This window comes from Cololabis saira, chromosome 15 (genome assembly GCF_033807715.1).
Source record: "Cololabis saira isolate AMF1-May2022 chromosome 15, fColSai1.1, whole genome shotgun sequence".
In the NCBI taxonomy this organism is placed as follows: Eukaryota; Metazoa; Chordata; class Actinopteri; order Beloniformes; family Belonidae; genus Cololabis; species Cololabis saira.
The window spans coordinates 42,232,418-42,249,041 of record NC_084601.1 but is presented as its reverse complement, the minus strand read 5'-3'; the positions used below and the strand labels follow the sequence as shown (position 1 = coordinate 42,249,041).

The 16,624-nt window shown below is 42.4% G+C and overlaps 1 protein-coding gene across 1 annotated transcript in view; it reads left to right on the top strand.

The window, feature by feature from the left end:
- LOC133460955 (zinc finger protein 665-like) overlaps positions 1-16,624 on the top strand; it is a 210,970-nt gene that overhangs the window by 115,186 nt on the left and 79,160 nt on the right. Inside the window, exons 4-5 of the mRNA XM_061741668.1 lie at positions 11,454-12,475; positions 14,612-15,233. Of these exons, the coding sequence (XP_061597652.1) occupies positions 11,454-12,475; positions 14,612-15,233 (1,644 nt within the window). The remainder of the gene's footprint in view (positions 1-11,453; positions 12,476-14,611; positions 15,234-16,624) is intronic.

Sequence of the window (16,624 nt, the reverse complement as noted above, 5' to 3'; positions counted from 1 at the left end):
CAACCTCAACATCTCTGTTTATGTTTTTCAGGCCCATGTCAACATAGTAAAGTATCAACATAGTATCTTCACGAAGCCACGCCATCAACATCCAAGTTTATCTGGCAATTTAAATCCCTAGCTAAAAAAGGGGGGGTCCCAGACCCCCGAAGGTCCCTGACCTTCAACTCAACCCCTCAGCGGGACTCAAACCCACTTTAATGCATTCACAGGAATCCCAATTCAATAAACAGTTCCAGTCATGAACACTAGACAAAAACATTGGACAGGAGAACCATTAGCCAAAACAGGCAAACAAAAATTCCCATTCCACTAGATCCATCGAGAGGAGTGTCTCTTACATCAGTTACCCCTCCTCCCTGCTAGTCACCGGGTCTCCCAGACTCCTGCTGGTCACCACGGCTGCTCGACCCCAGGTCGAGCCGACCCCACACGAGTGAACGTATAACATATTACCATCAAAACAAACGTCTAACAGTTTACCATCAAAACAACAGTGTAACATTTTACCATCAAAACAACAGTGTAACATTTTACCATCAAAACAACAGTGTAACATTTTACCATCAAACAACAGCAAACAAAATTTTACCATCAAACAACAGCAAACAAAATTTTACCATCAAAACAACAGCAAACAAAATTTTACCATCAAAACAACAGCAAACAAAATTTTACCATCAAAACAACAGCAAACAAAATTTTACCATCAAAACAACAGCAAACAAAATTTTACCATCAAAACAACAGCAAACAAAATTTTACCATCAAAACAACAGCAAACAAAATTTTACCATCAAAACAACAGCAAACAAAATTTTACCATCAAAACAACAGCAAACAAAATTGACTGTTAGGATGGACTGGAATGCCGAGCAAAAAATAAATAAAACTAAAACGTTCTACCGGAACCTGACAGTAAATAGTGTGTGAATTCAGGTCGAATCCATTTCACTTCTAGTCCATTTATATCACCTCATCTTATTTGTACCTCATTTTTAATTAACCGGGAATGAGGCGTTCCAGTCTGGCATGTGATGCAAGAGTTTTCCTGCTGCAGAATAAACAAAAAGTCCCCCGCAACAATGTTCTAACAGCCGAAAGTATTATAATGAAGACCTTAACTCACTAACAGTTCGGCATGAGTAAAATTACCGATACTTATTTAATTTTACTATTGCATTCACGTAACTTGAAGTTCTTTATTTATTAATAACCACGTCTGAGAAGATACTAATCACGGGAAAGCAGCTACAACAGCATTGGGGTGTGTACCCACACGTCATGAATAACCTCTCCTGACACAATACTCAATTCCAACGTCTATTAATAAATTACGTTATAATCTTAAATCATAACCTAATCTTAAACAGACAAGTGCTGATTTCCCTTCCCTTTTGACATTAAACATAAAATCCAGACCTATTAAATGAAAAACAAGGTTCTTGTGTGTATGTGTATTTAGTATTCAGGTGCTCACGTGTTCTGCAGACCTCACAGCACAGCCGGCCTCTGCGTTTCCACCGGACACCTCACCGGCTCTCCTCGCCACCCCTAGACAGTCCGGCCCCCCTTTTCGCGTGGCCCTTCACTGTGTTCTGCCCCCCCGCTGCACTCTTTCAGCCTTTTGCAGCAATAGTCTCACAATTTTCCTGGCGAAACGCAGGCTTTCTGCCAGTCAAAAATGTCCTTGAGACAACCAGTCTTCCCAGCACTTTTCCTCATCTCTCCGATGGGTGAAACGGGTGAAGATGGGGGAGGGGTGCTCCCACGGGTGGAGTTGGGGGCAGTGGGGGGCAAACGGACGCAGCTGGTTGAAGTCCAGGCGCTGGTGAGCTCTGCCTGAGGTCCCGGCGCTAGTTGGGGGGGCGGGTGGGGCGGGGGGCGCAGAGTCCAGACCGGGTCCAGCTTCACACACTGGGGCACAGTCTGTTTGGGTGTCTGCCTCACTCAGCAACATTCCAATCTATCTAAATTTGTTTTTCATTTTTCTTTTTAGCGAGTGATAACTGGTCTAACCTGCAAAGCCTCCAGCTGTTTAACGCTCAGGCTTCCTGTTTCTCGTGTTTTCTTTATTTTGGGAATTTAAGTTGTCTGACCCACAGCTCCGACAAAGGTTGTGGGTTCTATTCTTTTCCATAATTAACTATCATATATCTCACATTTAGTGCTGAAAAATCTGGTCCTTCGGAAAAATTACTCCCAGAAGGCTTATTGAAAAACTGGCCTCCACAACTGATTATTTGATCCTCTCAGACATGTTGCGAGTCTAAATTTTCAGAAGGAGAGAGGAAAAAAAAAAAAAAAAAAAAAAAAAAAAAACAACACCATGGCTAACCAAGGTCTTCCGCTTATCAGGGTTTGTGACGTCACAACAGCCGGAAACACTCGCGCAGCTCTTTCACAGAGAAAGTTGGATTAAAAATATATTAGAACAAGTCACGGTTCAGATTTGACTGGAGTCCTGCATCTTTTAAATCCTACAGAAGAGTAGTACTTCGGATTACCCGTTTGCTTCCAAATGCTGCATCTTTTAAATCCTACCAGGTATACTTCGGATTACCCACTTAACTCAAACCGGATTCTAGACGCAGAAGCCCACGACATAATCAACAGGAAAACATTCCAACTCCAATTATTTCTCAAAATTATTTGTTATTCTCCAGACAGTCAAGATTGTTAGCCAGACATTAACAGACAGCTCAGAGCACAAACACAAAACCTCCGCTCCTTCTAGGATTGAATGAGGCATCCTAGCCGCCCCCAGACCCCGTCTGGCATACTCGGATTCCCCGAATCCAGAGCCCTCAAGTTCCCGACTTGAAGTAGTCTTCCACTCTCAAACCACGGCTACAGAAGCACTCGTGATCCGTCACGTCTGGCGACCTACAGCCGATGTCGCACCGAAGAGCGAGTCTTTTCCTCTCGCAAACTGAACGGGGTCCCAGTAACAAAACAGCCCAGGTACTCAAACCCTGGCTTAAACAGCCCAGGGGCTTTTCCTCTCGCAAACTGAATGGAGTCCCATTACAGCCCAGGTACTCAGACCCTGGCTGGACCAGCCCTCCCCGGTACCAAATACTTGGACTACTGGCAACATCAGCTGAATAGGCAGAGAGGAGACGTTAGCGCGCACCTTATTTCGGCCGTTTTCTTTCCAAAACTCACCCAAAAGAACAGCGAGGCGTTTCTGAAGCCACCGGGTTCGTTCGACCCCAGTCGGTGCGGGGACCTTCCCAACCCCCCTCCGGACGAGAGGCCCTCTTCTCGACCTTCACTTGATGGGGGAGTACGAGGTTGTTGCATGCTTAAAACACCTTCGATTCCGGAGGAGAGAAGGAAAAAATCCGGCACAGATGAGGTCCCTTCGTGGTCGCCAAATTGTGGTGGCAAAAATTGTTGTTCAAAAAGAATGTCAGGACACCTCAGCTGTCTTTCGAAGATTTAATGAAAAGAGGACAAACATTCAATTGAACGGAGCCACACAGTCCAACCGGTCACATGAACCGACAGTCCTGAGTGCGCTGAAGAAGATTAGGGACAGGTTATTTTATAGTTTGGAACTGGAAAAGACAAAACATCACCCATCACCCTGGCAACCGTGTCATGATCTGTGTCAAAGGAACATGACCTCGCCACAGGAATGAAAACAGGCAACAGACAGTGTTATACCAAAATTTTCCATTACACTACCTGATGCACAGGTCACTCGCGCATCTGGAGAGCGCCGGCAGCACTGTGAGAGTCATGTTCTTTGACTTCTCCAGTGCTTTTAACACCATCCAGCCATCGCTGCTCAGGGGGAAGCTGGAGGAAGCAGGAGTGGACTGTCACCTGGCTGCATGGACCATCGACTACCTCACCAACAGGCCGCAGTACGTGAGGCTCCGCAACTGTGTGTCTGATGTGGTGGTCTGCAGCACGGGGGCCCCGCAGGGTACAGTGCTCGCTCCATTCCTCTTCACACTATACACCTCAGATTTCCACCACAACACGGACTCCTGTCATCTCCAGAAGTTCTCCGATGACTCCGCCATCGTGGGACGCGTGTCCAGGGGAGACAATCTGGAGTACAGGGGGGTCATCGCCGACTTCGTCTCATGGTGTGAACGGAACCATCTGCAAATCAACAGCAGCAAGATGAAGGAGGTGGTGATCGACTTCGTCAGGAACCCTCTGCCTCTTGCACCGGTGAACATCCAGGGGCTGAACATTGAGACGGTGGAGGAGTATAAGTACCTGGGTGTTCACCTCAACAACAAACTGTCCTGGTCACACAACACCGACGCCCTGTACAAGAAGGGCCAGAGCCGACTCCATCTGCTGAGGAGACTGAGGTCCTTCGGTGTGTGCAGGGAGCTCCTAAGGACTTTCTATGACTCTGTGGTAGCGTCTGCTATCTTCTTTGCAGTGGTCTGCTGGAGCTGCGGGAGCTCGGAGAGAGACAGGAAGAGACTGAACCGACTGGTCAGGAGGGCTGGCTCGGTTCTTGGTTGTGCTCTGGACTCTGCCGAGGCGGTGGGTGAGAGGAGGATGCTGGTCAAGCTGAACTCCATCATGGACAACCCCTCTCACCCCCTACATGACACTGTGGGAGCATCAGCAGCTCCTTCAGCCAAAGACTGCTCCACCCGCGCTGCAAGAAGGAACGCTACCGCAGGTCCTTCATCCCCACAGCCATCAGACTCTATAACAAGAAACTGTAGCCACCCATGTGCAATAAACCTATCTCTTTAAAAGTGCAATAACCACCTCACGTATTTTTGTAAATATTTTGTAAATATTATTATATTATAGTTTATTTGGTGTTTACTACTTTTTTTTCTCTCTTTTACATAGTCCTTTTTCTACTTTTTATATTGCTCTTTTTTTATTATTTAACTATTTATGGTTATTTCTATTTTAAATCTTTTGTATAAAGCGTGTGTGTGTGTTTTGGCTGCTGCACGACTGAATTTCTCCTCTGGGAGATCAATAAAGTCTACTATTCTATTCACATGGAGTATATTGAGTTTTCAAAGTTGGCTGCTGCTTAGGCAGAGAGAAAAAAAGGAGCGCGCAGCAACGGCACTAACTCAGCTGGAACACCTGTAACAGAGACTTATAAACGACAGGAAGAAAAATAAAGAACTACATCATAAGATAATGAATTCATATGATTTGCTCATCAGCCACTTTCAATTGTAGAAGAGATCGGGTTTAAACACGTTTGCAGCTTATATCCGTGGTGCGCGCTGTGCACGCTGCCGTGTCGTAAATATTTCACTGATGAAATCCTGTCGGAGTTTTACCAGACTATTTACAGTCCAAAGCCTCATGCAGGACGACAGTCGTGTCAGTCGCTTCACCAGTGACATGTGGAGTTCTAGTGTGAAGAGTTTTGCTTCACTCACAAGAGTTTCCTCACACGCGGTGGATGCTACCACTAATAATTCATAATTCATTTTTATTTTAAGATTGAATTCCTCTTTCCACAGGGAAACTAAGGTTTATAGTTTGCAACTTGTATCAACTTTTAGAGAGTGACATGTCTGCTGTTGTCAGTGTTGGTGCACATGTTGTACATAATTAGTACCACAGGAAAGCTGAAGCTACTAATATAAGCCGAGTTTACACCTAATCTCCAAATTTTTATACCTAATAATACAATGTCAGTGTCGTGTACATGAGAAAACAATATTGACGAATTTATGGATTTCACGCTGTGATCAGTGATCGGCAAAATCGGGATCGGCCGATACTGATGTTTTCGAGATTGGTGATTGGTGATAGTCCCTCAAAATCCTGATCGGTGCATCTCTAGTAAATATTGGAGAAAATACTTTTTATCTTTTCTTTTTTTTAACTAAAGCTGATTTAAAACTGGACTAAAACCTTTTTTGAGATTCCGTCGACTAAAACTAGACTAAAACTATCGTATATAGAAATTACTAAAATGTGACTAAAACTAATAAGCATTTTCGTCCAAAAGACTAAGACTAAATCTAAAATGGCTGCCAAAAACACTGATCCGTATCAATTTGTCTCTTATTGGAAAATGTCACCGTCTTGCTATTGCCGTTGGTCTTAAAACTCCGCCCCCTCAGCGGTTCTGCAGCAACTGTTTTTTTCTGGCCCGAAGCCAGTTCTTTGTCAGTGGAAACAGAAAGCCCGGTTCCAAACTCAGCACTGGCCCAGAACCAGCCCTGGAACCTGTTTGGTAAAAAAGGTGTAACAGGGACGAGGAGAGCAAGACAGAGAGCGAGACACTCCCTACAAGGACTACTGACTGAGCCTAATCACCCAGCTGTTCGCCAAACCAGGAGGAAACCATTGTATGCCATGGACAAATTCATTGCTTACAAAGCCATCCCCGAAAGAGATCGTTTTTTTTCTGGGCAAAGAAACTTAGTTAATGCATTTAAGTGTGTGTGTGTGTGTGTGTGTGTGTGTGTGTGTGTGTGTGTGTGTGTGTGTGTGTGTGTGTGTGTGTGTGTGTGTGTGTGTGTGTGTGTGTGTGTGTGTGTGTGTGTGTGTGTGTGTGTGTGTGTGTGTGTGTGTGTGTGTGTGTGTGTGTGTGTGTGTGTGTGTGTGTGTGTGTGTGTGTGTGTGTGTGTGTGACGAAGATAACACAAGTAAACACAAAATGCAGTTTTTAAAGGTTTTTATAATTAAGGGGAAAGAAAAATCCAAACCTAAATGGCCCTGGGTGAAAAAGTGATTGCCCCCTAAACGTAATAACTGGTTGGGCCATTCTTAGCAGCAACAACTGCAATCAAGCGTTTGCGATAACTGGCAATGAGTCTTTTCCAGCTGTGGAGGAATTTTGGCCCACTCAACTTTGCATAATTGTTGTAATTCAGCCGCATTGGAGGGTTTTTGATCATGAACAGCCTTTTTAAGGTCATGCCACAGCATCTCAATTGGATTCAGGTCGGGACTTTTGACTAGGCCACTCCAAAGTCTTCATTTTGTTTTTCTTAAACCATTCAGAGATGGACTTGCTGGTGTGTTTTGGATCATTGTCCTGCTGCAGAACCCAAGTGCGCTTTAGCTTGAGGTCATGAACAGATGGCCGGACATTCTCCCTGCTTAAATGCTTAAATTCAATCGGGTAAATTGGAAATTTCTATTGGCAACTTTACACAAATTTGGATTTGGCAAATCTTTTATCATTTGGATAAAGATATTATATAGCTCTCCCAAGACATGTGTAAGGACAAACGATCAAATTTCAACAAGCTTTAACTTGCAAAGAAGTATCAGAAAGGGTTGTCCTCTTTCTCCCTCACTATTTATTGAGCCCTTAGCAGCTGCTATTAGGCAAAACCAAAATATTAAAGGCATACAATGCAAAACATTAGATCACAAAATAAGTATTTATGCTGAGGATGTACTAATCTTCCTCCAGAACTCACAAACCTCACTATCACAGACAATTGCGCTTATAGATGGATTTTCATCTCTGTCTGACTACTCTATCAGCTGCTCCAAATCCAGTTTTGTGCATCAACTGCAATTTCCAAAATACAGCCACTACTAAATTACAATCAGGAAACATTAGATACAGTTAGGTCCATAAATATTTGGACACTGACACAATTTTCAGTATTCCAGCTCTGTACAACACCACAATGGATTTGAAATGAAACAATCAAGATGTGCTTCAAGTTCAGACTTTCAGCTTTAATTTGAAGGTATTTACATCCAAATCAGGTGAACGGTGTAGGAATTACAACACATTTTATATGTACCTTCCACTTTTTAAGGGACCAAAAGTAATTGGACAACTAACATAATCATACATCAAATTGTCAATTTTTAATATTTTGTTGCAAATCCTTTGCAGTCGATGACAGCCTGAAGTCTGGAACCCATAGACATCACCAGACGCTGGGTTTTGTCCCTGGTGATGCTCTGCCAGGCCTCTGCTGCAGCCGTCTTCAGTTCCTGCTTGTTCTTTGGGCATTTTCCCTTCAGTTTTGCCTTCAGCAAGTGAAATGCATGCTCAATCGGATTCAGGTCAGGTGATTGACTTGGCCATTGCAGAACATTTGACTTCTTTGCCTCTTTGGTTGCTTTCGCAGTATGCTTCGGGTCATTGTCCATCTGCATTGTGAAGCGCCGACCAATGAATTTTGAAGCATTTGGCTGAATATGAGCAGATAATATTGCCCGAAACACTTCAGAATTCATTCTGCTGCTTTTGTCAGCTGCCACATCATCAATAAATATAAGAGAAGACTTCACCAGAGGAAATACAGAGGAAATACAGATGGGTTACACAAGGTAAACCGTTGGTGAGCCTCAAAAACAGGAAAGCCAGATTAAAGTGAACAGTTCCTTCCCTTCTCCATACTCTTCTCTTTCCATCATTGTGGTACAAGTTGATCTTTGTCTCATCTGTCCATAAGATGTTGTTCCAGAACTGCATTGGCTCTTTTAGACGTTTCTTAGCTAACTTTAATCTGGCCTTCCTGTTTTTGAGGCTCACCAATGGTTTACACCTTGTGTAACCCATCTGTATTTCCTCTGTATTTCCTCTGGTGAAGTCTTCTCTTATATTTATTGATGATGTGGCAGCTGACAAAAGCAGCAGAATGGATTCTGAAGTGTTTCGGGCAATATTATCTGCTCATATTCAGCCAAATGCTTCAAAATTCATTGGTCGGCGCTTCACAATGCAGATGGACAATGACCCGAAGCATACTGCGAAAGCAACCAAAGAGGCAAAGAAGTCAAATGTTCTGCAATGGCCAAGTCAATCACCTGACCTGAATCCGATTGAGCATGCATTTCACTTGCTGAAGGCAAAACTGAAGGGAAAATGCCCAAAGAACAAGCAGGAACTGAAGACGGCTGCAGCAGAGGCCTGGCAGAGCATCACCAGGGACGAAACCCAGCGTCTGGTGATGTCTATGGGTTCCAGACTTCAGGCTGTCATCGACTGCAAAGGATTTGCAACAAAATATTAAAAATTGACAATTTGATGTATGATTATGTTAGTTGTCCAATTACTTTTGGTCCCTTAAAAAGTGGAAGGTACATATAAAATGTGTTGTAATTCCTACACCGTTCACCTGATTTGGATGTAAATACCTTCAAATTAAAGCTGAAAGTCTGAACTTGAAGCACATCTTGATTGTTTCATTTCAAATCCATTGTGGTGTTGTACAGAGCTGGAATACTGAAAATTGTGTCAGTGTCCAAATATTTATGGACCTAACTGTATCTAGGCATAAACATCTCCCCATGACTGTTAGAGTTAATAAAACTAAATTATGTTCAGCTCTTAAGAAGAATAGAGGATGATCTTACCCGATGGAACTCTCTTCCTATTTCACTGATGGGGAGAATTGTCACCATCGAAATGATGGTTTTACCAATGTTAGGTCTAAATCAACTTTAAACCAAGTTCATAACGAAGATAGACACCAGAGACTTCCGGAATGATCTTTAACGTGCTTCTGCAGAAGGGGGAAGCAAGGTAGGAGTGCAGAGTAAACAAGACTCTCAGTGAGGACTCAGTGACAGCAAATGTTTCCCACAGTTCCTCCTCTGCATGATGCTTTTATTGAGAAACTTGACAGAAACTGACCGTTATGGGCAGTGGGAGGAAGAGATAGGGTGTGATTGAATCAGGACATTCCAAACCCTGAGAAGATCAGGAAGTGGCAGTTGTGACATCTGTTAACAGAAGGACAAAACCAAGTTTAACCTTTAATTAACCTTTCAACCAAAAATAAATATCTTTTTTCAAGGATACCATCAGAACCCCCTCCTTCTTGGTTTAAGTCAATGGATCCATACGTGTCAACATTCCTGTGGAAAAATAAAACACCACGTATTAGCTTAAAGACATTACAAAAATCCAAAGACTGTGGAGGCTTAGACTTACCCAACGCCCAGTAATATTTCTTAGTTAATAAGTTACAGTATATCTTAAAATGGTGCAAAAATCACTTACTAGATAGTCAATGGCTGGATTCAGAAGTGTTTTGCAATGATTTGGAAATCGCAGATTTACCATTTATCAGTCAAAATATTAAAACATCATAAATGCTTTAAAAGCATTAATATTAGCTAATCTCTGACAGCCTGGTGGGACTTCCTTTTAAAATAGCCAAAGTCTCATTTTTTCCATGTGATCGCACACCCATCTGGAACAACCAAGACATTCTGAAAAATGATAAAATGATGGTCAACTTTACTCAATGGAGAGACCAAGGAATAAAGTATCTACAACATATAATCATAAGTGGACATTTTGTACCATTTAACACACTCACTGTTCAATATTAATTAGCACTAACACATTTTTAGAATACCAACAACTTAAGTCCATAATAAAAAAATTTAAAAAAACTCAACCAACTGGATCTGCAACTTCCCGCTAAGTAGGGCTGGGCAATATATCGAATATACTCGATGTATCGCGGCTTCTACTCTGTGCAATGTACAAAAGGACTATCGTGAATATTCGAGTATACATTGTCACGCATTTGCTTTTAGCAGGGCATTAAATTGCAGGCTTTTCTCACTCTCTCGTCTCGTATCGTCTCTCCTTCTCAGAGACATAAAACAAGCGCACCTACTTACACGTGCGTTTGACTAAGTTGTGATTTCCCCCTTTTTGCATGAAAGTTTAAAATGAGCATATATTAATGAAGTATGAACAAGAATGTTTTAATGTAGACTTATAGAATCATCATACTGGTGTGATTGTATGCATCAAAGTGTTAATTCAAGGCTAAGGCAAAATATCGAGATATATATTGTGTATCGTGACATGGCCTAAAAATATTGAGATATTAATAAAAGGCCATATCACCCTGTCCTACCGCTAAGTATAGTAGTTACTTAATCTAAAAACCCCAAAATTACGATTGAAACTCTACAGGTTAATGTCCAAAATAGATAGTCTCTCTTCCGATTTCCAAATGGGCGGCTGACCTCTCTTAACAGTAATCAAATCTCTTGGTCTTGTTTAAATAATTTCACTATGACCAAGAAGATTATCTTCATTTCATCAACTCGAAATGTTGAATCACTGTTCTAAGCCCAACGGCACAACGCAGCTCAAACAGCAGGTGTATCCGCCCCTTTAATCTGATTGGTTTAAGAGTAAATCGTTCCCCACGTGGGGTGCGCTGTTATGATTGGCTGAAATGAAGGAAGATATCTGATTGGTTGCAGATCCTTCCGTGTTAAAAAAAACGCATTTGTGAATCGAGTCACGTCAGGGGAGTCTCAAAAGTCACATGCAAATCCAGCGCAGCTCACAGACAAAAAAACGTTTGTAAATCAGGTTATATTTGTGTGTGCATCAAAAATACACTTGTATATCTTATCCTACACACGTGTGAATTTTGTCCTTTGCATTTGTGAATAATGACACTGTTGTAGCTCCATACTTGAAACTGAAAAGGCTTTTGATAATGCAGCCAAAAAGTAAGTCATCTTCTCTGTTACAGAATCATAAAGGAAGACCCAAAAGATACTGCTGTGATCATTGCGAGCAAGTCTTCACCACTTCATCAAACCTGAAGATCCATAAGAAAACTCACACTGGTGATAAACCACATAGCTGTGATCAGTGTGGTGCGGCTTTTACCCGACAAGATAATCTAACGACTCACCAACGTATTCACACTGGAGACAAGCCTTACAGCTGTGATCAGTGTGGAGCGACTTTTGCCCGGCAAGATGGGCTAACGAGACATCGACGTATTCACACTGGAGACAAGCCTTACAGATGTGATCAGTGTGGAGCGGCTTTTGCCCGGCTAGGCGATTTGACGACTCACCAACGTATTCACACTGGAGACAAGCCTTACAGATGCGATCAGTGTGGAGTGGCTTTTGCCCATCAAAGTAATTTGACGAGACACCAACGTATTCACACTGGAGACAAGCCTTACAGATGTGATCAGTGTAGAGCGGCTTTTGCCCAGCAAGGTGCCCTAACGACTCACCAACGTATTCACACTGGAGACAAGCCTTACAGATGCGATCAGTGTGGAGTGGCTTTTGCCCATCAAAGTAACCTAACGAGTCACCAACGTATTCACACTGGAGACAAGCCTTACAGGTGTGATCAGTGTGGAGCGGCTTTTGCCCGGCTAGGTGATTTGACGACTCACCAACGTATTCACACTGGAGACAAGCCTTACAGATGTGATCAGTGTGGAGCGACTTTTGCCCAACAAAATGATCTAAAGCGACACCAACATATTCACACTGGAGACAAGCCTTACAGATGTGATCAGTGTGGAGCGGCTTTTACCCAGCAAAGTTCTCTAACGAGACACATACGTATTCACACGGGAGACAAGCCTTACAGGTGTGATCAGTGTGGAGCGGCTTTTGCCCAACAAGGTAACCTAATGACTCACCAACGTATTCACACTGGAGACAAGCCTTACAGGTGTGATCAGTGTGGAGTGGCTTTTGCCCGGCAACGTCATTTGACGAGACATAAACGTATTCACACTGGATAAAGAGTACATTTGTGATCAGTGCCAATATCATTTATTTTGAGGCTTCAGTTAAAAGGCACTAATTTAGTTTAGTTAATTTAGTTTGGAAGAAATAATTCTGGTGGTTCGATTGTGGGAAAGATTTTGAATAGTTTTTAAAAAAAGCAGCAGATTCTTACAGCTGTCGGAGCTGTTCAGTTATAACCAGATTTAGAAAATGAAGTAAAAGAATTCAATTCAAATGTCTTTATTTTGAACATGATGGTAGTGTAAGTAACAGACATGCTCAAACATACTTGAACAATGAATGCAAGTTTTTTTTTTTTTGAAGCAGCAGCAGTTTTGACATGTTCAAAAAGAAGTAAGAAGAAGTAAAAAAAACTTCTCCTACCCCTTGAACTCAATACCATGTTTTCACATAGACGTCAGATGTCAAAAATCTTGATGTAATGAGAAGTTACACAAATTAATATTAATAATTTTACACGGCGTAAACATATTGTGGTATAGATGAGTATAAATTTGCGGATACCTGGGTGATTATTGCCATTTGCAGTTACATGTCCCTCTATATAAACACTATTTACCAGGAGTCCCTGTATTCATCTATACATAAAAGCGTACATTATTTACTGTGTATAATCTTATTCATTACGGGCATTCTCACACAAATATTTCTAGATGCATTAAAGCATAAATATGTACATATATATAATAGACAGATACACACATTTCCACGTACATATACACCCACAAGTCCAGTCCCCCCCACCATCCCCTCACCCAGCGCAGAATGAGGAAGTCAGCCGTCCCGATCGACCAGCACAATACAAATGATGAGAAAAGATATGAGAAATATTTGTTGGGCCACAGTCCGATATCAACTATGGATTGTGTGATTATATGAACAGTTGAGTCCTTGGGTCACCTTTGAGGCCCAGTTCTGGGGCCTCAGGCTGAGACCAGCCTCGAGTTTTTGATACCTGACCACATGGAACAAAGGAAACCCCATGGACGCAAAGCTCAACCAGGATTTGCATCTAAGGCCCTGCAGTGATAAGGAACAGCCCCTGATTGGACACAGACCCCAAGCCACAGGGGGGGCCTTGACTTCCTGGGCCAGCTATAAAAGGAAAAGCTCTCTTCTCCTCGCTCTCTTCTCTGCTCTGTCTCTTCCCTCCAGGATCGTTGACAGGGACCCTGCAGGCCTCGACGTGAACGCCTTTGGACCGACCTGGAGCTGAAGGAGGCCCAGCTGCTGTGCCCATGTATTCCCCTCATCCACACTGGTCCTCATCTGGACCAGGAGAGAGAGAGAGCAGCTCTTTATCAGGATCCCCTGCTGAGCGTAACTACCCTTTGCTTCATCAAGAAACACTGACCGGCCGCATCAAACCACTTTCTCTTCATTTACAAAGATTCACGTAAGAGGCTGTTCTGTGTCTGGGCAGAGAAACTTAGTAACACATTTTAAAAGTTAGTTTTACGTTGTGAGCCGGACTGGTGATCCCGTCACAACTGTGCTCATTAGTTGAGTGTGTTTGTTTATCTTATTGGTAACCCCCCCCCCACACACACACACACACACACACACACGCACACGCACACACACACACACAGGTTATCTGAAGTTTTGTGTTCATGTTTAGTTAGTTATTTTTGGGTAGTTTAGCCATCAGAATTTATCCGAAGTGTTGTTTTACCATTTTCTTGGCACTTGTGAAAATAAATTCTGATTAATTTGAATGAGAGAAGTTGTTTGTGCTTATTCTACGCATATTTGTCACAACTGTTTTTGCAAAGGCCTTCACTATTATTCTGAAGAATAATCTACCTTGAGACTGATTTTTGCTGTTAAGTTATCATTTTCCTGATTACATCAGTTGGTGCCCTGTTTTGATTAAGTATAATTCAATTTGATAAATAATCTACTTTATATATTATTAATGATTGTCCTTCGACAATCATTAATGACTCTTTGATAACTGAACCAGCACCTCCCCTGTGGCACAATATCAATCATATTAGAAATGTGTATTGCTTTATATAAGTAGTAAGTAAAGTAAAGTAGTAAGTAAAAGACACTGCTGTGATGATGGCGAGCAAGTCTTCACTACTTCATCAAACCTGAAGATCCATGAGAAAACTCACACTGGTGATAAACCATACAGCTGTGATCAGTGTGGAGCGGCTTTTGCCCAGAAAACTGCTCTAACGACTCACCAACGTATTCACACTGGAGACAAACCTTACAGATGCGATCAGTGTGGAAAGGCTTTTACCCAGCAAGGTGATCTAACGAAACACCGACGGATTCACACTGGAGACAAGCCTTACAGATGCGATCATTGTGGAAAGGCTTTTACCGAGCAATGTCATTTGACGAGACATCAACGTATTCACACTGGAGACAAGCCCTACAGGTGTGATCAGTGTGGAGCCGGTTTTGCCGAGCAAGGTACTCTAACGGGACATCAACGTATTCACACTGGAAACAAGCCTTACAGGTGTGATCAGTGTGGAGCGGCTTTTGCCGAGCAAGGTACTCTAACGACTCACCAACGTATTCACACTGGAAACAAGCCTTACAGCTGTGATCAGTGTGGTGCGGCTTTTGCCCGACAATATCATCTAAAGACTCACCAACGTATTCACACTGGAGACAAGCCTTACAGGTGTGATCAGTGTGGTGCGGCTTTTACCCGACAATATACTCTAAAGAATCACCATCGTATTCACACTGGAGACGAGCCTTACAGATGTGATCAGTGTGGAGCGGCTTTTGCCCAACAAGGTTCTCTAAAGAGACATCAACGTATTCCTCATCTGGACCAGGAGAGAGAGAGAGACGCTCTTTATCAGGATCCCCTGCTGAGCGTAACTACTCTTTGTTTCATCAAGAAACACTGACCAGCCGGATCAAACCACTTTCTCTTCATTTACAAAGCTTCACGTAAGAGGCTGTTCTGTGTCTGGGCAGAGAAACTTAGTAACACATTTTAAAAGTTAGTTTTACGTTGTGAGCCGGACTGGTGATCCCGTCACAACTGTGCTCATTAGTTGAGTGTTTTTGTTTATCTTATTGCTTTCTCCCCTCATTCTGTTCCTACTACCACCCCCACCCCACCCCAAACACACACACACACACACACACACACACACACACACACACACACACACACACACACACACACACACAGGTAATCTGAAGTTTTGTGTACATGTTTAGTTAGTTGTTGTTTTTGGGTAGTTTAGCCATCAGAATTTATCCGAAGTGTTGTTTTACCATCTTATTGACACTTGTGTAAATAAATTCTTATTAATTTGAATGAGAGAAGTTGTTTGTGCTTATTTTACACATATTTGTCACAATTACTGGTTGCAATGGCCTGTGTTTGGACTCCCTCCTCCTTTACTATTATTCTGAAGAATAATCTACATTGAGACTGATTTTTGCTGTTTAGTTATCATTTTACTGATTACATCAGGTGGTGCCCTGTTTTGATTAAGTAATTTTGATAATTCAATTTGATAAATTATCTCCTTTTATTAATTATTATTGCCACGGCTGCCCCAAGAAGCACGCCTCCTCCATAGCTATTCAATAGCAATGGAGGAGGCGTGCCTCTGGCGGAGAGAAAACACGAAAAGTAAAAACTTAGACACGTGAGCCTTAAGCCCGAATCGAGTGGTATGACTTTTATTAGGGATTGGTGCACACGTTTTTGTGCAACGTGCAAAAACGTGCGCTTTAGAAAGTTGTTGGCCCTGAATTTAGCTACAGTCCTGTCAATTTTCAGAGCGATGGCACAAATAGTTTTTGCACGAAGTGCAAGAACATTTCCAAATTTCCAAACTAATGGGGAGATTTTCCCATGTATGTTTATGGCGCAGAATGTCATAGTGTGGATGGGATGAGGTTAAAAAAAGCCAAAATCCACCTTTTTTCTGAGTCACCTAACTTTCCCATACTTGCACGTAGAAATGTCATTCAAACTTAAAACGGAGGAAAACTTCTCCTCTCTCTCCTAACCTGACACTTTTCAAGATATGATCACTCAAGCGAGGACTGGAAATCACTTTTTTGTCAAATCCAGAGTGGAGCTGTCATTTGCTAGAGTGGGAGAGACAGTAAAAAAAATGACCTTAATTTTTATTTGTAACTC